A 22,721-nucleotide genomic window follows, 5' to 3' on the forward strand; every position below is an offset into this window, starting at 1 on the left:
ATCTACATGACGAGATTCCCTTTGCGCTTGCTCTCTCTTTCTAGAAATCTCCAGCTCCCTTATCCTCTAGATTTTCCTCTATACTTAAGCCTTTTACAAATTTATCACTCCACCCCCCCTGGTAAGACAACCCGATATGAACCAAGTATTACTGTATCTCCCACTAGACATCTTCCATCTTCAGGATTCATGTCGTATCTTGAAGCTTACAAAATGCCCTGTTTTCCTCTACACTCCATGGCGAATTGGGGTTACACCTTTACACATTAGAACACCCTTTTGCATAAACTAAAATTAATTGTAATAATCCTTTGGGAGTATAATTCATTCTGTTCCCAAGTTTCTTTGAAGGGGTTTTGTCCTACCTCCCATACTCAGGTCCCTAGATCTTCTCTGAGGGCGGAGACTCAAATAGAGCAATCCTTACCACCAGAGGAGGCCCCCAGCTTATCACTCTGGATTAGTTTCTATTTCTTTGCACAGACCTTGATGTCCTTCTACAGACTCATCTTGGGAGATCATTGCCAATCTTTGAACATGGCAGATTTGGAGATCCAAATGTACAAAGGTCTTAGATGGTACTCAATGGTGATCTGGCAAGATATTGTAAACACCATGCCACTTGGGGCACGATTCAGGGCTCCTCTTATGCTGTGATGGCTACGAGAGTGTAAGAAATCCTAGATTTACTATATTTAGAAATGTGCTAAGGAACAGAAAGGAGACTGAAATAGCAGAGAACAAGGAATAATTGTATTGCTTGAATGTCTGTAGGGTAGATGTTGTGTGTCATCCATACAATTGGGCCTCTCTTATATAGAGAGTGAAGAGTCACACATGAAAAGGTGTGTACTCCAAAGGGTATGTGCATGAAGAGGTGTGTACCCCTTGTGAAGGGTGTGTCCCTTGATGACAGGGTACATTACAATAGGAATGTCTCTTCAATAGGATGTCTCTTGTGAAGGGTTGTGCCTCATAGGAAGTGTCCCGTCGAAAGGGCATACCCTTCCACAAGTGTCCATTCATCAAACCATCCATAAGTCTAGAAATAGAGAAAGGAATACGTCACAGATCGTGACATCCCCTCCCACTCAAAATAAGACCTTGGTGGAGATAATGAACTGATGTAGAAAATATCACTGTAAATTCTGAAAATACTGCTGTAAAATGTCAGGGTACTGCTGTAAGTCTTCATCAGATTGCCAAGTAGCGTCGGAGTCATCCAAATCTCGAGCGTTCATGACTGGCTGAGTAAAGATATACTTTAAAGAGTGATGGTCTGTCTTGACCACAGAGTCGGCTCCCATGAGGTAATGTTTCCAAGAGCGATAAGCATGTACAACGGCAAGAAACTCCTTATCATAAACCGGGTATCGGGTTTGGATAATAACTCTGCCTTCTTGCATCAAGACTGCTCCTGTAGCGATGTCGGAAGTGTCGGTCATGACCGCAAATGGAAGGTTTGAGTCAGCAATAGCCATAACTACTGTGGTAGTGAGTGCTTGCTTGAGTTGTTGGAAACTATACTCTGTTTCAAGAAGCCACTGAAAAACTGCTGTGCTTTTCAATAATTCGGACATAGGAGCTGCAATTTCGGAAAACTCATAGACCTTTGTATGGTAGAAGTTTGCCAATCTGAGAAAAGAGCAGACATCATGAACATTCTTAGGAGTAGGCCAATTTCGGATTACCTCGACCTTCTTGGGATCCACAGAAATGCCTTGAGCTGAAATAACATGTCCCAAATATTAGAGTTGGGTTTTGAAGAACTCACTCTTCTCAATGTTGATGTAGAGAGAATTTGCACGGAGAACTTCAAAAACTTGGTGAAGATGTTGTTTGTGCTCATGTAGGGATCTGCTGAAAACGAGGATGTCATCGAGGTAAACGATGACGAACTTATCGAGGAAAGGCCTGAAGATGTCGTTCATTAATGTCATGAATGTGGCCGGGGCATTGTTTAACCCAAAAGGCATGACCAAACATTCATAGTGTCCATACTTTGTTCGAAAAGCTGTCTTGTACTCATCGCCTTCTCAAATGCGAATTTGATGATAACCTGAACGAAGATCAATCTTTGAGAATTGTGTTGCATGTAGAAGTTGATCGAAGAGGTCATCGATGCGAGGCAATGGATACTTGTTTTTTATAGTGAGCTTGTTGAGGGCTCGGTAGTCGATGCAGAGGCACATTGACTTATTCTTTTTTTCCAAAAGTAGTACAGGAGATCCGAAAGGGCTGCGACTGGGCCGAATGTGACCTTTGTCGAGTAGTTCGGTGACCTGTCTTTGGATTTCTTCATTTTGAGTGTAAGAAACCCGATAAGGAGGTTTCGACGGTGGATTACTGCCGGGAATAAGTTCGATTGGGTGATCCACTGGTCATCGAGGTGGTAACTGCTTTGGCAATTCCTGTGGAAAAATATCGAGGTAAGGCTGGAAAAAAGGTTGGTTGAGGTATTCAGGAGGATCCTTAGTTGGTGTCTCCTCTACTGCCGTAACCAACAGAAGTGAAGTCTTTACTTGACGTTTACGAACCCACTTCTTTACTTGTAGGACAGAGGCAACTGGGATTGAAGGAGAGTCCCTAGAATCAGTTAGCTCAATAAGTTTTCCCTGGTGGACAAACTGGATAGTATGGCTGCGAAAACTAATTGAAGGATCATAGTCGTAGAGCCACTGTTGTCCAAGTATGACATCGTACCGAGAAAGAGGCATGATGTCGAAGTTCAACTTGTCCGTATAATGTTGGATGCGAAAAGACAAGTTTTTTATTCTGGTGTTGCACAAGAAAGTAGTTCCATTTGCGAGTTCAATCTGATAGTCCATGAGACTAGGACTAGTGGTCAACCGAAGTTTGTCGACCATAGAACTAGCTAGGAAATTATGAGAGCAGCCACTGTCGATGAGGATAGTGACCGTTGTTCCACGAATCGATCCTTGAACACAAAGTACTTGAGTGGCCAGGGAAGGTTTGGGGTTGCTGACAAGGCTCAGGTGGATGGTATTCGCCATTCGAACAGCTTTTCCTTTCTTGTCTTGTGCTGGGATACCATCTTCTGTTTGAGAAGTGCTAGGTTTCATATTGGAATTTTGCTTTGGTCGCTTGGGACAATCGAACCATCTATGGTCGCCTGTACAGATTGTACAAAGTCCTTTTGTGCTGGAGTTGTTCTTCTTGTCAGTGGCCGCACCTTTATGTTGGGGATGTCGGTAATGACTTTGTGAAGAAGAAGAGGTGCGATCCTTGGAGGAGTGCTTCTGTTGGAATCCAGCATATGATTTCTGAGTCTTCTGGGGATCTTGAGACTGTCGCTGACCTTGATTACCAGAGTTTTTTCGAAACCTGGTGTTATCTTGAGGGCGAGCACCTTTGGCCATAGTAGAGTTCTGTGTGCGATTAGCACACTACTTCCCTGTGTTTTGGAAATCTGTAATGCGCTCTGCGTAAGCAATAGCGCCAGCTGTGGTGGTGATGTTTGCTTTAAGGACATCAATGCGTAACGAGGGATTTAGGCCTGAGATGAAAGCATGAAGGCGATCATCCTCAGTTAAACCATCAATCTCCAGCACCAATGTGGTGAACTGAGTGACATAGGAAGACAGGGAGCCCGTTTGCTCCAACTGTCGGAGTTTTGAACGTGCTTGGAAGTCCGCATTGGCAGGTATGAACTGCTTACGGAGAACGTGTTCAAAACGTTCCCATGTTAACACACTTTTGCCGTCCTTTAAGCGTCTTTGCCACCATAGAAAAGCTGTATCCTTGAGGAGGGAGGCTACCAAGGCGATCTTTTTGCCTTCAGTGAGGTCAACAGTATCAAAATACATGCGCATTTTTGCGAGCCATTGGTCAACTGTTCAGCGATTGCATTGACCAGTGTAGGCTTCCGGAAGTTTGATGTCAAGTCTTTTAGTTTTGGAAGCTTGAAGTAAACGGTAGAGGGCACGTAGTTCAGTGTTTTCTACCTCTGGTGGGAATGAATCCGCATAGTCGTCTGGTTGCATCACGTCATCCTCTGTATGTGTGGTACTGCGAGACTCTTGAAGTTGTTGAACTTTCTGGACCAAGTCGGAGATGCTGTCTTGAAGCTGGGATATTTGAAGTTGCAGTAGTGATTCGCCTTGTACGTTGACTTCAAGGGTCTTTTTTGGACTTGAGTCTTTGATCTCTGGAGAGGCTTCACGCGAGCGTTGCGACATATCGGAGATCCCTATGAGAAAAGCGCGAACTTGCGCTCTAGTTTGTACCATTCCTGGAAGAAGATTCGGGCTGCTCCCTGAGGTTGCTCATGTTGGAGGGGGCAGGCGAGGCAGGATGGAACCACCCGTGGAAGTCTGGTAAAGGAGGTCCTGTCTGAGGTAACACTGGTGATGCCGAAAGTGGTGTTACTGCTCGTGAGAGGACAGGAGAAGGTTGCAGAGTCCACGGATCTGAGAAGGTATAAGGAGCTGCTGTCGGAAGTGGAGGATATCCAAGAGAAGGAGTGCCTTCGGAGTGTAAATACTATCTTGGAGAAGGTACAACCTGTATAGGAGGATATCTGGGAGCTGAAGGAGGTGGAGAGTACCCTGGAGATGCCGAAGGTGAGGGGTAAAATTCTCTCCAAAGATGGACAGCAAACTCTTGAGGAATATCGGGTTCTGGATATCTTTGTGTCTCGTGGAACACAACCTGTACTGTGCTGAGGAAGTAATGTAACTGAGGTGCCTCACGCAGAAGGTATAGGATGTGGTCCAAATCACTAGGAGGGCACGTGACACAGAAGACCCAAGATGCAAAAGCTCCGAAATGGGCTGGTTGTGCAATCTGAACACGATATTGTGTGGTAGATGATGCCTGAGGTGTCCTTGAAATGCCGGGTGAATTACCAGGGGTTTCCATGCTTTAAGGGAGATTCTTTCATTTGCTGTAATTGGAGAATGACAAGAGAATCCTTAAAAGCAGAATGGAAAGACTCCACCTGGCAAGGAGAGCAAGCTATCAATGGCGCAACAGGCTGCAGGTACCCGATTCTGGATCACAATAGAGGCTGGCACACCAGGCCGCTGTCATGGCGAAAATCTGTTTGCAGGCTGTTTTTCCACCGAAAGGCTGGCTGGTGCTGTGCTCACGTTGCAGGCTGGAAAGGAGCAGGGCTGCAAAACCAGCGGGGCTGCAAAGGCAAAGAACCTGGCAGCGAAAAAGGCGAGGGCTGGCAACAGAAGTGGCACGGCTGGCAGCGTGATGGCGCGTGAAGGCTGCAACAAGTGGCGTGGGCTGGCAGCGAGATGGCGAGGCCAAGGCGTGCAGCAAATCTACGCGGGCTGGCAGCGAGATGGCGAGGCCAGGCAGGGCAGCGAAAAAGCTAGGGGCTGCGCAGGTAGGCTGAGCGAAATGGCAAGGCTAGGGGATACGCAGGGAGACTGCAATATGGCGAGGCTAGGGGCTGCGAACCTGCGTGGAGATCCGTACGGTGCAGATCCGTACGGAACGGGGCTGATCCATACCGTGCAGATCCGTACGGAAAGGGGCTGAGGCGGGCTGCTGCTGCGTGGAGATCCGTACGGTGCAGATCCGTACGGAACGTCAAAGAGGTTCGTCTCTTTTCGTTGGGGGCTGCCTAAGGTTGGGTAGTTGCCCAAAAATTATTTGGGGGGGTTTAATTAACCCTAGGGTAGCTAGGGTAAACCTAAGGGTAGGGGCTGGGTTTTTTTTTTTCCCATTTTAACCCCTCTAGGTATCCTTTTATAGGTGCTTGGTGCCTAAAAGGTGTGCCTATTCGAAGGGGTGTGACCCTTGGAATAGGTGCACCTTTTCATGAAGGGGTGTGTCCTTGTTTTTGAAAGGGGTGTCCCTACATGAATAGGTGTGTCCTTTTGTCCACGATGGGGTGTGTCCCTTGAGTAAGGAGTCAAGACTCTTCATCAAAAGGTGTGTCCGATGGTGGAAAAGGTGCATCCCTTGGTTTTGGGACAACCCAAGCACCTGAAAAGACACGATTTTTGTCGTGTCCATTCACATCAACTCGTGATGTGTGGGAGATGGAGAGGCCATAGATGACTTTAGGCAGGGTTGGCGCTAAAAATTTTTACGCTCATCCTCTCCATCTCTTCCATGCACAATGTGCACGGAATATCCTTCTAGCGGAAAAGATGTATCAGATCGGCGCTAGAAGGTAGGGGGCATTTCCTACAGGTAGGAGCGAATTTTGCTCTGATACCACTGTAAGAAATCCTAGATTTACTATATTTAGAAATGTGCTAAGGAACAGAAAGGAGACTGAAATAGCAGAGAACAAGGAATAATTGTATTGCTTGAATGTCTGTAGGGTAGATGTTGTGTGTCATCCATACAATTGGGCCTCTCTTATATAGAGAGTGAAGAGTCACACATGAAAAGGTGTGTACTCCAAAGGGTATGTGCATGAAGAGGTGTGTACCCCTTGTGAAGGGTGTGTCCCTTGATGAGAGGGTACATTACAGTAGGAATGTCTCTTCAATAGGATGTCTCTTGTGAAGGGTTGTGCCTCATAGGAAGTGTCCCGTCGAGACTCGAAAGGGCAAGGGTCCTCATAGGAAGTGTCCCGTCGAAAGGGCATACCCTTCCACAAGTGTCCATTCATCAAACCATCCATAAGTCTAGAAATAGAGAAAGGAATACGTCACAGATCATGACAAAGAGTTTCCTCCAAGAGAGAGTGGGATCATAGTTTATTCTTTACATATCCATCCATAGGCCATCATTGCATGTCCACCCTACGGATTGGTTACAACAGCCTCATTTCTTTCCTGCATGATTTTGTATGAGGTGCTCACAGTATTTCAACCTCTCTATGTATTTTGGTCATACTTCACTTTTTTGCCCAACAAATAATAATAAATTAAATTAAATTATTTTAAGGTTCTTCCCTCTATCAAAATCAAATTATTGATCATGAAAGGGCCCTTTAGATGATAGAGCATATTATTATTTGGTTTGGACCTTATCGTTCCTTCCAATGAATTTCTGATGATTGAAATATTTCAGAGTCTCAATTATGTTAACAATGCATTCAGGTTATAGCCACCTTATATTGATGCCTGTACCTCTAGTTTCACAGATATTGCTCTTCGATTCGAAACCCTTGTCTCAACACTAGAAAGGAGCCTTTCTCTAATGCAACCCATATTGTCTAGCTTCAACTTCAAACGATCCAATTCCTTTTTGAGAGATGTGGTCATAGCCATGGGACTCATAATTGCTTTCATAATAGTATCCTGCATACAAAGATTCCATCAAACATACATTCTAATTTAGTGAAGTAATTGTGAGTTCTCTTTGTGCTTAAATGGGAACTATAACATAACTGCAAGGAAAATAATGAGCAAACGTACTGTAATGATGCAAGATAAAATACCACAAAAGTTGTTACATTAGCCCTAAAATAGCACAATTGCAGAATTAAAGGTTTGTGTGGTTGTATCATGTATTAACACACTTCTACCATCTAATTTTCTTAGCACAATATCGTTGGGAACATCCAGTGGTGGCTTCATTCCTGCTCATATATGTGTCCATGCTTGTGTATATTTGTAATTCTATACTTGATGTGTGTATTTAAGAACAATTGCCATCTTTGTATTATGTGTTGTTGGGGCATCATCGTCCCTTGGAGATGTTGGAATGGCAGTAACAGGCTATTTGTCTCGCAAATATCTTGTAGGAGAGAAGGCATAAATTCAACCTCTTCGATGTCAAACATGAAGAAATGGTAGTGGCCAATGGCAAATGGTATGGAAAAGGCATGCATGGCTGTCATGATGATGCTGGATTCTCTTTGCATTTTTTTTGGTCCGGTGGATAAATGGAAACATGACAGTTGAACAGATGTGCACATTCATTTGTCATACCTCTTGATATTGTTGGGCAAGTCGGAGCTATGTATGTGTGTGACCATGTGTGTGTGTGTGTGTGTATGTTCCCACAAAAAAAAAAAAAAAAGTGTGTATGCGCGCGCACTTGACCGGCAGGTATATGATCCTTTCTTTGCCTGGGTTCACTATTGGGCCCAACCATTGTGTTTTTGGTGATCCTTCTCTAAACAAGTTTTCTTTTTTCTGAGCGTCCCTTAGGCAGTCGTTTTATGATTGTCTGCATGCGGGCCAGTTGGTTTACTCTCATTTGCTGGCATATATGCAAGTTTTCTAAAGATGTAATTGCTCTCCTTCTTGGAGACAACTACTGTTAATAATTTCACCCCCCAAAAAAAACTGTGTGTGTGTGTGTGGATAGGATCATGCCTCTTGATGAGTAAAAGGGTCATGCCTATTGGTGAGTACAAGGGTCATGGTAGGTGAGGTATGTGACATCATAGGTGATGTCAATCGATTTGCACTTGTGGCTCTATAAGCATGTATTGTCTACATACTGTCTACATTTCTTGCAACGCCTACTTTCAATCCGCCATAGCCATTGTCTCCTCCTCTCACCTTGCTCCACATCTCCTTCAATTGGTATCAGAGCATGGGTGAACTACTTCCATCACTGCTTCCATTTAGTTGCATACATGATACATCCCTCTCTAGCAGACTGCTCTATTCTCATGATGTGGCCGCCCCTTTCTCCTTCTATGCTAGACCTGCACTCGTTTTCTCCTCTCTACTATGCCCTGTTTCCTCCTGCATGACGGTTATAATGCCCAGGGAACTGTCCGCCGACCAGCACAATGCCCAACCCCTTCTACTTCGGCCATCTTTACTGGTTTCGCCATCTCCAACAGGCCTCTCAATCATTTCCCTCTTGTCCACATAATCACCCACAGCCATCTTGTCATCCGCATATCGTTAGATATGCCATCTGTGCCTGCATATCAGTCTGACTGCCACATTCTCTTTTTTCCTCTACATGAATATACGACACCAGCCTCTGCACAGTTGTGCATCAAACGCTTCTTACATGGTTTTTCTAATGACAGAAATATATTGAAAATGGTTGCAGCTTCATATAGTTGATCTCCAAATGGTTCTCGTTGCAGCATGTCAAAGCTACTAGTATTCCCATGGCCGAAAACAGCCCATCGTGATCATATGAGGCTCTGCCCATGCCTGATTTCTGTCACTTAAGATGGAAGCAGAGTGTCTCTTAAGGATCTATCCACTATGGCTATGGACTTAACTGTTTGCCAAACATGCACCACCATTAACTTCATGTATTGCTCTGATATTTCTATGAATAGTAGTTAGCATTGTGTCTAAGGGAATAGACACTGCCACTAGTTGGTAAGACCTTCCCATATAGCAATATTATTGTATATCATCTCTGCAATCCTCTTCATGGAGCCATACAAAGTGTATTCGTAAAGATTTTTCCAATATGGCAGAAAAAGATTCGCCTTCTCTTGATGAAGGATGGCATATGGAATGTCATCAACAGCATTGACAAGCAAGCTGCTGCAACCACTTAAGGTGCTGAGAAGACTCGTGTCTTACAAGACAAGAATGACAAAGTTCTCGCTCTCATCAGACTTGGCCTTGCAGATAGCCTCATTCATCATGTGGATTTTGATAAATCTGCTAAGGAAGCATGGGATAAGCTGGAACATCTTGTCAGCAACAAAATTATAGGGCCCAAAGCCTTTCTCAAGCAGAAGTTGTTGGGTCTAAAAATGAATGAGATTGATGCTTTGGGAGAACACTTACGTAAACTTGGTTCTATTCTGCAACAACTCTCTACTTTGGGAGTTGAACATAATAAGAAAACAATGCTTCTAACCAACATAGAAGATACATCCAGGTGCTCTAAGACTATGACCTATCTCTGAGTGGCTCAAGGGACGCCTTTTGATGACATTTTGCAATATTTTTAGAAGACGGCCGGCTTAAAAAACAAGCTAAAGGAGCATTCAATCCCAACAAATCTATGGCTGTTGATTGAAAGGGGAAGCAAAGAATCATGCTAACCTTGTGCAAGGAGAAGATGAAGATGAAACGGAAGTATTCACAGCATAGTAGACAAATCTTTCACAGGCTACAACTATTCCAGATCTTTTTCTTAGTGAGGAAGATTATGATAGGGCTTTCTAAAAGTCTTTATGTGTTTCGAGTCCATTTCTTGTTGTGTGAGTGTCAAGGGTTCTCTGTCCGGGATGTCCCCCAAAATTGAATGCAATAATCCTGTGTATTTCCTTTTTGTCTTGATGTTATAAAACGGCTCCATCATTTGCATACAACTGCTTATTATTTTTGGTAGACTAACATAGGTTTTCATAAGCGGTAAAGCTCTTATACCAGGCCTGACATGAGAGATCAAGTGCTGGCATCATTGTGTTCTTTTGTATCACATGATTGTAGTTTTGCATCCAAATCACTATGGCTATTGAAGGTTTCTCAAACAGCACCTGCTTTCTCCAAAGGGGGGTTGTCGGGTAATTCAGAGCTAGGGGGGTGTGTGTGTGTGTAGGGGCATGCCAATCCTTTTTTGATTGGCTGTTTGTTTGTCAACTAGATTACTCTATCTACTTGTCTTACAATGAAATTTTCTGATCTCCACTTTGGGGACAGCCTCTTGTAATATTAAAATACATGGATTTCACTTAAAAAAGTGTAAGGGTCATGCCTCTCGATGATTACAAGGGTCATGGTAGGTGGAATATGTGACATCATAGGTGATGTTCAATGAATGAGCCCTTATAACTATACAAGAATGTACCCGAATCCTATCTAATATTTCACACTTTGTGTCTACACATTGTCTACATTTCTTGTGATTCCTACTTTCAATCCGCCATAGCCATCGTCTCCTCATCTCACCTTGCTCCATATCCACTCCAGATATTAGGCTGTGCAGAATTCTATGTTGCTTTGTTGGTCATTGGTCATGCGTGTTATTCTTACTCTTTGAGGTAGCAGGTGTAACAATGTCTTTTGGAGTGGACACCTTCCAAAGATTGCTACATCATTTGGAAAGTACAATGATGAAAGCATCCTCCTCCTTGACAATGAAAATCGTTGAGGTGGGAGTATAAAAAGATGCAGTGGAATGAAGAGAAGTGGAAGAGTTGATGGAGATTGTAGCTACGATATTGGGCAAACAAACTAGTGAAAAAGGTTACACTCAAGTGAGCTCATAGCTCTCTCTCTCTCTCTCTCTCTCTCTCTCTCTCTCTCTCTCTCAATAAATGGAGCTGCTTTATGCACTCCCTAGGAGCTACCCTCCCTAAGCTGATGTACGAATTGGTTTTCATGTTGTCCCATAGACTTCTTGGTCTTCTGTGGACGTTAATAGACTTTCTTTCTCTCTCTCTCTCTCTCATACACTTGCTTGGGGGTCATCTTCTCTGACCCGATCTTCACGATGAGACCAGCGATGCAGGCCAGACTGAGCAGAGGATACGCCTCATTGGCTCGGCTACAGAGACAATACTTCCACTCACACTTTCAGGACCCTCGGACCAAGTCTCTTCTCTTCGACTCCTTGGTCCGACCAGCCAGTATGTATGGCAGCCCTTGTTGGGGACCTGACATGTCAGAGATAGAGTGGACACGGGTGGAGCGCTTGCAGATCCTCATGCTCTCACGGATGATCCGGGGGCAACCATCTGTACCACAGCACGCTAGGGCCAGATCGCGATATGGGACGGGTGCTTTTCAGGGGGGCCTAGAGGCTTAAAAAAGCACCATCCTCTCCAAGTTTGGAGGGAGGGCTTTTGAAAAGCAAGGCTTTCCTAAAAGCCTGCTTACCAGCCTATAAACTTGTCCACTTCGTTCTCTACTCCAGCCTATGGACTGTGCATGCTCCAAGCTACTCTACACCATCAAGTTCGGGATCCAGATATGCTATACGGCCTGTTGCAGACGTCCGTACGGCACAGCCAAGAGCGGGAGTTCCAGGTCAAGAGATTCGAGCTGATCGTCAGCTCGTACCAACCTACCTTCTTCATCGGCCACCCTTTCCCTTCTTTAGTCATCCCCTATCTGGCCAGCTCTCACTTCATTCCTACCTCCTAGCTCCGAGCCCACCCGATTGCTTCTCTTCTCTAGTCTACCTTCTTCATTAAATCAAATTTCAGTCATGGTGGCTGATTCCATAGACCCCGGGCTTGCGATGGGAGACCAAGATATGAATTATCATGCAGATGATGACCAGAGCCTCTACAATGATCTGATTACGAAGAATGCCTTCAGTGAATTCCCCACTACTCTCGATGAAAAGTTTGAGCGCGTTAATGCGAAGATTGGTGAGTAGGGAAAGTGGCGGTGTTGACGATCAAATTTTAGTTGGTATGGTTGTCGATAATAAAGTCGATATAGTGCAAGAACCACATGCAAGCGCCAGACCGAAGCTCCACACGGCACACTAGAAAAAGAACTCTATGCAGTTGTGTATGCTCTAAAGATTTGGAGACACTACTTGTATGGTTCGAAGTTTCTTGTATTGACAGATTATCAGTCAATCAAGTATGTGTGTGACGGGTCTGAATTGAGGAGCAGAAAGACTAAATAGGCAGAGTTAATGCAAGATTTTGATTTTGAAATATGTTATCGAAAGGGTTCCAAGAATAGTGTGGCGGATGCCTCAAGTTGAGTCAAGTTTGTAAATGCTATGTCATTTACGAAAATATCCTCAGACCTATTTCAATCCTTGAGGGGGCTTTGCATAATTAATAGTCACTTCAGTTCTTATTGGCAAAAGGTCCAAGATGGAAGCTCCATGGTCAACTAGGACTCAGGGATTGTGCCACCTACGGTACAGGCGGCCGGAGGTCAGTGGATGATTAGGAACGGCTTGTTATTCTGGAATGGAAAGATATGTGTGCCAGATGTTTCGGATCTTCGATCCAACATTCTCAACCTGTCGATGAACTCCCTGAGGAGCTTCATGCTGAGGTGACATGGCAGGCGGTCCACCATTGGCTTGAGACCTGTCATCACCAGGGAGACCTGTACCTCTGGATTGTTGAGCACTTGGTACACGGCGGTGTTGTGGTAATAGAGGGTATAATCTTGCCCCTCATACACATACTTTGAATGGATCGCGCAGCCATTGCTAGACGCAAGGATGGAACCAGAGGGTCTTCTGTTGGAACATCAATGGAAACATGGTGTGGACTCCAGATAAAGAAAAAGCGTCTTTATTCATATGAGAGATGGCCAATATATAGGCCCTGGTTACATTCCATGTATGACATCATATGTGAGCTCAGTAGAGCATCTAGATCCACAATCATCTCCATGAATCTCTCAATCACACCTACTAGAACCCTACCACCTAACCTGGTCACACTAACCACCATGTGGTGACACACACAAACCTTGTATCCCTAGCTACACCCCATTACATCAATTTGTCCTTCATTCCTCTCTACAAATTGATGACCTCATCCCTCAGCAGTAGTACATGGGATGCTCCATGGCTTGCCCACCATCATGTGGCAACACACATGGCCCCAACCTGTGACTCACTCCTAGGACTCTTGGTTTACAATTGGAGGATTTGACAATGACTATGTATGGAAATCCCCATGGGTCCAACAAGGTAAAACCTCAAACAGAGGACTGACAATCATTTAAGGATGGACTATCCATGGCAGAGAACCATTATTGACCACACACACAAACAACTTAGAAAACATATGGGTCGTTACCCTTGTCAAGATTGACTTGGGTGGCAAAAGCAGTGAGAGCGTCAACATCTTCTGGTTCTTCTTCTTCTTCTGTCTCTGCTTCTTTCATAAGGTTTGCTGAACATTTCTTCTTTGCATAGCACTCTTCCTCAAAATGTCCAGGTTTTTCAAAAAAGTTGCACTTCATCTTACTCTTGCCCTTGAAGTTGCTTTTGGCCAAATATGCCCCATATTCTTTGTAGTCATTCCTCTATTTGATTTTCCTTTCCTCTTCCAAGAGGGATGCCTAAATTTCCACCAAACTAATCTCTGGTATATTGGTGAGAGTAGTGACAATAGTGCCATATTCCTCAGTTAGGCTTCTAAGTAAGATAGCAATTACAATGTCATCATCAAGATTAAACGTGATGGTAGATAACTGAGTCAGTATGCTCTTCATGGAGTTTAAATATAAAGAGATGGATTCTCCTCTATCCAATTTCAGATCAAAGAATTTGATGAGTAAGCTAAACTTGAAACACCTCCCCTGTGCTCCAAAGACAAGCTCAAGATGATTCCATGCAGCATGAGCAGTCTCACAGCCATCAATGTGGTGGATAAAAGAATCACTCAATCCAAGAGCAATTATGGCTAGTGCTTTTTCATCCTTAGGGAGCCATAAAGCTTCTCCTTTCCTAGTGGTTGGTTTCTTTTCTTTTCCATTAACCACATTCCAGATCCCCTTTTTCATAGAATAAATTTCAGTTTGGTCTACCAAGTATGAAAACCCTCTCCCTCAAACTTATCTATCTTGATTTTGGAGGCCATAGGGAAGGTCTTACCACTAATGTAGCAGTGTCTAGTCCCTTACAATTCAAAAAGAACCATCACCATATAGATGCATGTTACAAGCAATGAAATCTAAAAAGCCAAGGTCCTTTGCATATTGATAAAGTGAGGGACTTGGGATTTGCCTTGGAGTTTAGTGACCTTCCTATTGTTATATCTTGGAGTTTTCTTCTTCTTTATCTTCCTAACACATGGAGTGTTGCTAGAACCACAAGAAGAAGGCATGTTCAATAACTATCTTTCCATGAATACACAGTAGAATGTTTGCAGGTGAATGAGACTCCCACAAGTCCCTTTACTAGGGTCTTCTTCACTTGATATTTGGCTCTCCTCTGTCTTCACATAGTCTTCATTGGAGGATCCACAAAGCAAACACCTCAAGTGAAAGTATAGCAATCTGAAACTGAGTGGTAACTGACAATTTGACTAACTGTAGTCAACTGAAAGTCAAACTTTGACTATCTCTTCCAAAAGACAACCAAGAGCACAAGAAGGCGGCTCAGCTTTCACCATACACACAGCAGCAAAACGAATCTGAAAGCATCAATTGGAAGCCTAAACCAAGGACTATCAACACCAGGAAGCAAAGGCGCAGCCCTTACACACGTCGCCCAGCATTGGAGGTGGAAACTCAACTGGTTTTCAATCACCACAGCTCGAAATCAAGACCAATGGCCACCAAACTTCATGGAGAGCTTAGCAGTAAGGTCGCCCAGCTCCTTGTGAAAGCATTTCGCAAATGGTTGAGGCAGAGAGTAGAACAGGCCTGAGCTTTGTTCCAGCTTGTAGAGCTTGCCATGGCGAAATGGCGGCTTCTTTTCCACATCCCACTAATCAATAGAGTCGCCCTAGGCTGGAGATCATGGGGCTGAAAGGTCTAGGCAAACTACTAAGTGAGATGGAAGATCAAGCTGTTGCAAACTCAGGTTTGAAGTGGGTGAGCATGGTAAGCTTGAGGAAGATGAAGAAGAAGACTGCCACATGGCACTCAAGGAGGGCTCAAGGAGGATGAACCAAGCTCTGATACCACAAATTGGAGCATCAATGGAAAACATGGTGTGGAGTCAAGATGAAGAAAAAGCGTCTTTATTCACATGAGAGATGGCCAATATATAGGCACTGGTTGCATTCCATGTATGACATCATATGTGAGCTCAGTAGAGCATCTAGATCCACAATCATCTCCATGAATCTCTCAATCACACCTACTAGAACCTTCTACCACCAACCCTGGTCACACTAGCCACCATGTGGTGACACAAACAAACCTTGTACCCCTAGGTACACTCCATTACATCAATTTGTCCTTCATCTTCTAGTGGGTGCTGGACATCCAAGTATACATCGGACTCTTTCTCTTGTGAAACATACCTTTTATTGGCCTAAGATGAATGCATTTATTGAAAACTATGTTGTAGGTTGCCGGGTTTGTCAAGTTACGAAGGCAAAACGCCTTAGAAGCACGGGTTTATTACAGCCATTACAAATCCTGGGTAATAAATGGGAATGTATTTCCATGGATTTTATTACCGCTTTGCCTAGAACGCATAAGGGTCACGACTCCATTTGGGTCATAGTCGACCGTCTGACAAAAATGGCTTGATTCTTACCTACTAGATCGACCGTATCAGCCATTCAGTTGGCTCACGAGTTTGTGGACCACTTGTTTAAGCTATATGGTTTGCTTCTGACATAGTCACCGACGACGGGGGCTCTAAGTTTATAAGTAGCTTCTAAACACTTGTTTTTTAGAAGTTGGAACTACTCTAAGTATGAATTCCTCATATCATGCACAATCTGATAGCCGTACAGAGAAGGTCAACCAATTGGTTGAAGATATGCTTCGGGCATAAGTTTCTAAGAGACAGTCTTCATGGGAAGATTATTTCCCCATGATAGAATTTGCTTATAATAGTGCAAAGCATTCGAGTACTAGTTACAGTCCTTTTATGCTTCTGTACGGGTTTCAATCTAAGTCACCAGTTATGGTTAGGTTCAAGGGAATTCAAAATGATGCTGCCAGGACATTCTTGCAAGACATGCAAGAAATGTTGCAGTTTGCCAAGGAGTCTATTAGAAGTACCTAAGATCGAGACAGATTTTATGCTTATAGACATCATTGACCCAAAGAGTTCTATGAAGGGATGATGGTATATTTACGTATTCCCAAGGAATCCAAGAGCCTAAGTACTAGTTTGGTTCCGAAATTATCCCCCAGATACTGTGGTCCGTTCAAGATTATTAAAAGAATTAGACCAGTTGCATATAAACTAAAATTGCCTCCTAATGTTAAAGTACATCCAGTATTTCATGTCAGTAGACTATTGAAAGAGTTACTAGGTGCGGATGATCACTTGTTTCTCCTCAAGAAATAATAGAAGTTACAGATTTGACTTTTATTCCACACGAACCTGAGAGTATTCTTGAATTTTGTGAATAGAACTATCAGGAAAACAAGATCAAGTGGAAGAATCATGTTGAGGAGGATGCAACATGGGAGACATTACAGAACCTTCAGAGGACATTCCCAGGTTTTTAGCGAACTCAGGAGTGAGTTCTTAGAGGAGGGGAAGTATGTCATGTGCACGTATTGGTATTTGACGTAAGTATGTCATGTGCAAGTATTGGTATCTAACGTGTACTGGGGTACACAAGACTAACTCAGGTAGCCTGGGGAGGCTTAGGGCTAGGCAGGCTTGATTCTCGGGTTGAGTGGCAAGGGTACGAACCAGTTAGAGGTTTTCTCTATTTTTGGCGCATTGGGCCCGAGTCTATTAAAGAGACCGAGAGGTTCAGCTCTCAGAAAGCCGATGGAAGCAAGTCTAGTTCCCAGGTACTAGGTCTGATCCTGGATTGAGTCACGGATGCACACCTGCAACTTCGCGTAGCCCAAGGTCCAGCAGCAGATCCCATGCCTCTAGGCGCCACCTGCTGGTGGTATGGGACAACAGGCTGGTTAGGATCTGGTTGGGAAGAATAGTCATAACTTGCACACTTGAACAAAAAACAGTGATTCTTTGTTGCAATAAAGATTATGACCTTCCATATACGTTATTGTGCTGATACAGTTAGGTATGCATTGCAAGGGAAAACTAACTTGAAGATGGAGTAAAGTGTCTGAGATGGTAATGATCTCACTTTTGAGTTAGAACATGCAACATAGAGAAACCAGGCTTCCAAATAGTAATGAATTCTGTTTATGCCAAGATAGGCTGAACTCTTGAATTGCACACCGCTTGTGAAGACATCAGCACTTCAGAATATCTTTTAGAGAATGCATAAAAATGGAGAAACCTCTCTTTGAGCTAAATCAAGCAACAAACAATCAAGGGTACATACAAAACTAGCATCACAAATGATGACGAAAATGCTTGTTCAAAACAGGCTGAGATCTTGAGATGCTTTTTACAAAATCACCAATTGGAAAGGCCCTTAGGAAATGAAAATTCATGGGAAGAAAAACTCATGGTAAGAAGGGGGTTTGAAAACTATGAAGATCACTAGCCCATTCCGTTATTGTGATCATGTACTCGTCATTGTGACCTGACAGGTTAACATCTTCTTACTTGAGGTGATTACCCCAAGTGTGGGATATATCGGTATTAGAGCCAAGCTTGAGATGCGTTTTTGAATTTGTATTTGTCAATTTGTAGAAGACTCCATTTTGCTCTCTTGCTACTCGTCATCCTGTCTTAGATCAAATGTCATTTTTTAAAAGGGGAACGTTGGAAAAGCACATCACATTGAAGACTACTTTCCAGATTGATGGTAGAAGGAATGTGTGTGTCCAAATGTCAAAGATGGGACCTTCAAATTGGGAAAAATCGAAGAAAGCAATTTAGATCCTGAAAGACTTGAAATAGTCACAATGTGGTGCACATAGCTTACAAGAGAGTTTTTGTTAAAAGAAAGCAGAGATTTCTTGAAGCAGGGCATTGGCTTGTGCAGCAAAGCTTGCTTTTTGTCCTTAGTTATAGCTGAATAAGCTGTGGCGACTTCAATTATCGGGGTGTGAATTGTTTTTATGAGGCATCTAACTTATAAAAAGCTGAAGGAGGCAATTATAATTCCTTGATTTATCAGGACTATGTGTAAGGGGGTAAATAGAGTATGTGCACAAAGGGATGGGCCTCTACTTAACCTGAAATTGGATGATCTAGGGTTGAGGCAAGCCAAACTGGGTGCGAGACATAGAGCTGGACTTATATACGCAAGCCAAGGGCTCATTATTCCAGATGTCTTGACTGAGTAGCTCCCAACTATGGGGACCTATTAGCCAGGAGCCCTAGCCTCATGGAAGGTACATGTGGTATGGGACACATGTTCTGACTATCAATTGGACTAGCTTTTGTGGGCTAGACCTCAGGCCTGGGGGTGACTGAAAGTTTGGAACGTATGGTTGGGTGCGGGAGGTGAGCTCACTTTCTTGTCCCTCATGGATTGGTTATTGCGATCGTGACTCTTCACTGTTACGTGAAAGGTTGAAGGTTACTTGCTCAAGGTGGTTACCCCACTCATGGGATCTAGTATGCAATTCCATACAGCCTAGAGTGATCACACGAGTTTCCATCTTATGGAAACGAGTTGGATCCGGAAAAGCTTCATTATGAATTTGATGAAGCTCTGCGTACTCCTGAGCTATTCCTCCAAAGAGGAAAAAACGGGAAATCTCTGATAGAGGTTGCAGGATACTCCATTTTCATACTGCGAATTCTTCCTGCATACTCAAAAAGTAGTCATAGCACATTTATGTATCAAGTGGTGTATACCTTAATGTCATAAATTAGTCAAGTGAAGTGGCTTGCTCATACAGTATTAAGCTTAAAAGTCTGTTTCAGTACCTGTGTTTGCTTCTCAAAGGCTATCTTACTGGTCCAAAGTTTGATGTGATACTGAAGCTCAGCCACGTCTCTGCTAACCTCATCCTTTTCTTTAGAAGAATCCCTCAGCTGTATTTCTAGCTTAACAAGATTTTTCTCTAGATCTTTGAGAGAAAATGCATTGCTTGTATGAATGTTATAGTTCTCCCTTTCAAGAAATTCCTGAAGGGCAGTGTTTTTAGCAATTAAGTCATTGAGTCTGCATACAAGAACTTAGAGGATCAGAATGTTAAAAACATCCATTTACAATATTCCACAAATTTGTCTTTGCTTGTGTCATGACCTTTTCAAATAGAAAAAGAAAAGTCCCTCTCGTAAGTAATTGGCACAAGGAAAAGCTTAAACTGGGGAATGTAAGATCAGTCCATCGGAGACTTTGATGTCTTCCTGAGGCATCTATGGAACCAGTCCTCTTGGATGGAAGTGCACCCTCCAAAGTATACACACTTTTCTTTCTTAGGAGCATATCTGAAAGATAATCATAAGATAGATTTCACTTAAACTTTCCAGACCATTGGAAACCATCAAGGACATAAAACTCACCAAAAGATGACGATGAAGACATTCGAGGATCCAAGTCAAAGTGTAGCCCTGAGAGATTATCAGAAGTAAAATGGTGACTTCGATTTATAAACCTTGGAAGTCACACATGACATATAGAATTTGGAAGCTTGTGAAGTCATTGATGTTGGAAAGGTCACCTCCCCATCTGTTAGCCCCCAAATGAGGAGAGCATGGGGGAGGGAGACCTAGGGCAGGATGTGCCCAAAGAGAGATTACCTGGATGTGTGGAGATATGGAGCATTCATGGTTGGCGGGGTGTCCCAGGTAAAAGGCGCAATGACATCAGCAATGTATGGAACAGTACAGCGCTGCATACGTGGCTGGAGAGAGCCTGGCAGAGGGCAGAACCAGCAGGGAGAACAGGCACTGACATGGCGGGGGATGGGGCAGCACATGGCAGCCCATATGGAGGGCTGGTTGGGCTGGGCAAAGCCAGCCAACCAGGCCCTATCTAGGGCTGGCCAAGGGCCAGCCCCTGCATAGAATCGTGGGCCAGCAAGCCCTGGAAAAGAGAGCCCAGGAGGGTGATTTTGTGGGGCCAGTAAAGGGCCCTATTGGGGCTGGTTGGGCTGAGCCAACCAGGTCGGTTGGGCCAGCCAACCTGTCTGTCCAGTCGGCCCAGATTGGGACAGACTGGTCGGTTTTCTCAGCAGGCCTTAGGGCCTATATAAGGAGAGGCTCTTGGCCTCATTCATTATCACTTGGAGCAGCAGTTCAGGGAGCAGGAGCAGCAGATCAGCTACTTGTAGTCTTCTATCCAGAAGGAGACAAGAGAGCTGTAGAGCTGCAGACCTAGCTCAGAGTGCTGCCCACCTAGGCTGGTGCAAAGACAGCAAGGTGGAAAGGATCTGGACGGATAGTCTACAGAAGCTCGAGGTGGAGCACGCGGACTCGAGTCTAGAGATAACTGGTTGATAGGAGGAGGACCTTGTGGTAAGATCAGAGGACCACACCATTGGTGGGACTCTGGATCTATATCTTTTGTTTTGTGTCCATAGTTTTGGACAGAAATATATTTTGGTGGTTTCTCTATCTGGCTGGTTCATTGTCTATTGATGAGTCTGAACATCTAATCTATGTTACGCACATTAAGTAAAGAAGTTTGTGATTCCACACCCCACACACACACAGTGTGAGCTCCTGGACGTTACTATAAGTCTTCCGCTGTGTGTGTACCCTCTGTTGGGTCATTTCTAACAATTGATGCCCTTGAAACTTGGAATTCCATTAAGTCACACTGACTTGGGAAGCTTGGAAGTCGCACTCCTTAAAGTCACCCACGACTTGGAAAACTTGGAAGACAAACTCTCACCTAACTTCAGAAAAGGTTACATCTAGAAAGCTTGTAGTTCTTGCTTTCTTCTCTGAAAACATTCACTACCATCAGTTCCTCTACCTCTCAAAGAGTACAGAGGAGGGAGGGACCTGGCCAGACAGATCATGCTGAGCATCAGCAGCGATTTATACTGATTGTCTTCCCCGACAATGCCAGCCCTCACCAGATCCTCCTCATCCAATCGGTGGAGTTGGTCCCAAAGACACCATACATACATCTGATAAACCTCCCCTCGTTGTCTTTTACATTTGTGTTCTCTCTCTCTCATAGGTGACAATGTGATGTACTTATTTTATCATCTCAAACACTAGCATTGGGTGGGGGTGCCCGTTTAGTGGCCCCACCACTTAGCTTTTATTATATCTTTTTTTTTTAAGTCTCATATACCTTTCGGTCTTTTATAGATGTTAATAAACTTTCTTTCTAGACAATGGTGTCTCCTTCAGCCTCCTTGTGGAGTCTCTCACCATTTCACTGTCAAGTGGGACGACTCCTCCATTGGCCGATCCAATCGCATCCTCCACTACCTTGGATGGCTCTATCCCTCTTCCTCTAAGCGTTGGATAATCATCCTCAAACATGCATGGCTAAGTCACTGGGGTTGCAGAACAATTAACTCCACTGCGTGATAGAGATTTCCTTTGACTTCACAATGGAATTGCAATTATGATTTGCTCTCCTTGGGCAATCCTCATGGAATATATTGGGTTTGTAAGGCCAGCTTTGCGATTCGCTTGTTCGTAAAGGTGATCCGCTTTTCCTTCAAATCCTCATCTCTAGGTCCTCTTTGGTTAATTCTTCCAACTACAATCTGCTTAGCTCCATTCTTCCATCTGCCTATAGTAGCCAGCCATGAATGATCCACTCTCTATCTAATATCTCTAGCGCTCATTTTGTACAATGATCTCCCTGGCACTATAAATTCACTGCCATGTTGATAAGGTATTGAATTTTATTTGTCATCTTCTCTTTTTCTATAAATATTCATGAAGAAAAATTTATAGCGAACGCTTTTTGCATTCCCACTGGTATCTTCAGAGCTCTTAACAGACTTCCGGAAGACTCTAGTAAAATGGGAATCTAGTAATAACATGCAAGTCTATTGGTTCTACTCCACTTCCATTTGTGTCACGCATTGAGTTGACGTAATCTTATAACTATGAAGTCTTATTATTATCCAACAGCTCCTCCTTATACACTGCCCTTGAGAGAGAGGGGAAGAAAGTGCTCTCAATAGGTTTCAAAACATGCAATGGGCCCAACAATCTCCCAATGGTCACCCCAGACATCATGGCACAGTTAGAGCCCCTCCCCTCATAGATGAGGAGCTCTTGGAAGCCTCAAGGCTCTTCGTTAAAAAAATGCTCAGGGGAGGATGGTTGTCACCGATGGTCTTTCATGCTCCTCCTTGTCTCTCTATCTAGTTTGTTAACTCACCTATGAATATCCCAGGACGAGGTTATGAGCGAAAGAGATTGTCTTGGATGTTGTTGAGGATGACCAGGCTGAGTTACTTGATCAACAACACCAAAGG

At 43.8% G+C, this 22,721-nt stretch overlaps 1 protein-coding gene across 2 annotated transcripts in view; it reads right to left on the reverse strand.

The window, feature by feature from the left end:
- Positions 1–22,721, reverse strand: part of LOC147899368 (uncharacterized) — a 49,763-nt gene that overhangs the window by 4,190 nt on the left and 22,852 nt on the right. The window contains exons 6-7 of one of the 2 annotated variants that reach the window (XM_087378299.1): positions 19,249–19,486; positions 7,065–7,235 (exon numbers count right to left, since the gene is read on the reverse strand). In XM_087378299.1, the coding sequence (XP_087234425.1) occupies positions 7,065–7,235; positions 19,249–19,486 (409 nt within the window). The remainder of the gene's footprint in view (positions 1–7,064; positions 7,236–19,248; positions 19,487–22,721) is intronic. The other variant, XM_087378300.1, reaches the window with a different exon arrangement.

Source organism: Dipteris shenzhenensis, chromosome 8, assembly GCF_047967505.1.
Source record: "Dipteris shenzhenensis isolate YYH24624 ecotype China chromosome 8, Dip_SZ_1.0, whole genome shotgun sequence".
NCBI classification, from domain to species: domain Eukaryota; kingdom Viridiplantae; phylum Streptophyta; class Polypodiopsida; order Gleicheniales; family Dipteridaceae; genus Dipteris; species Dipteris shenzhenensis.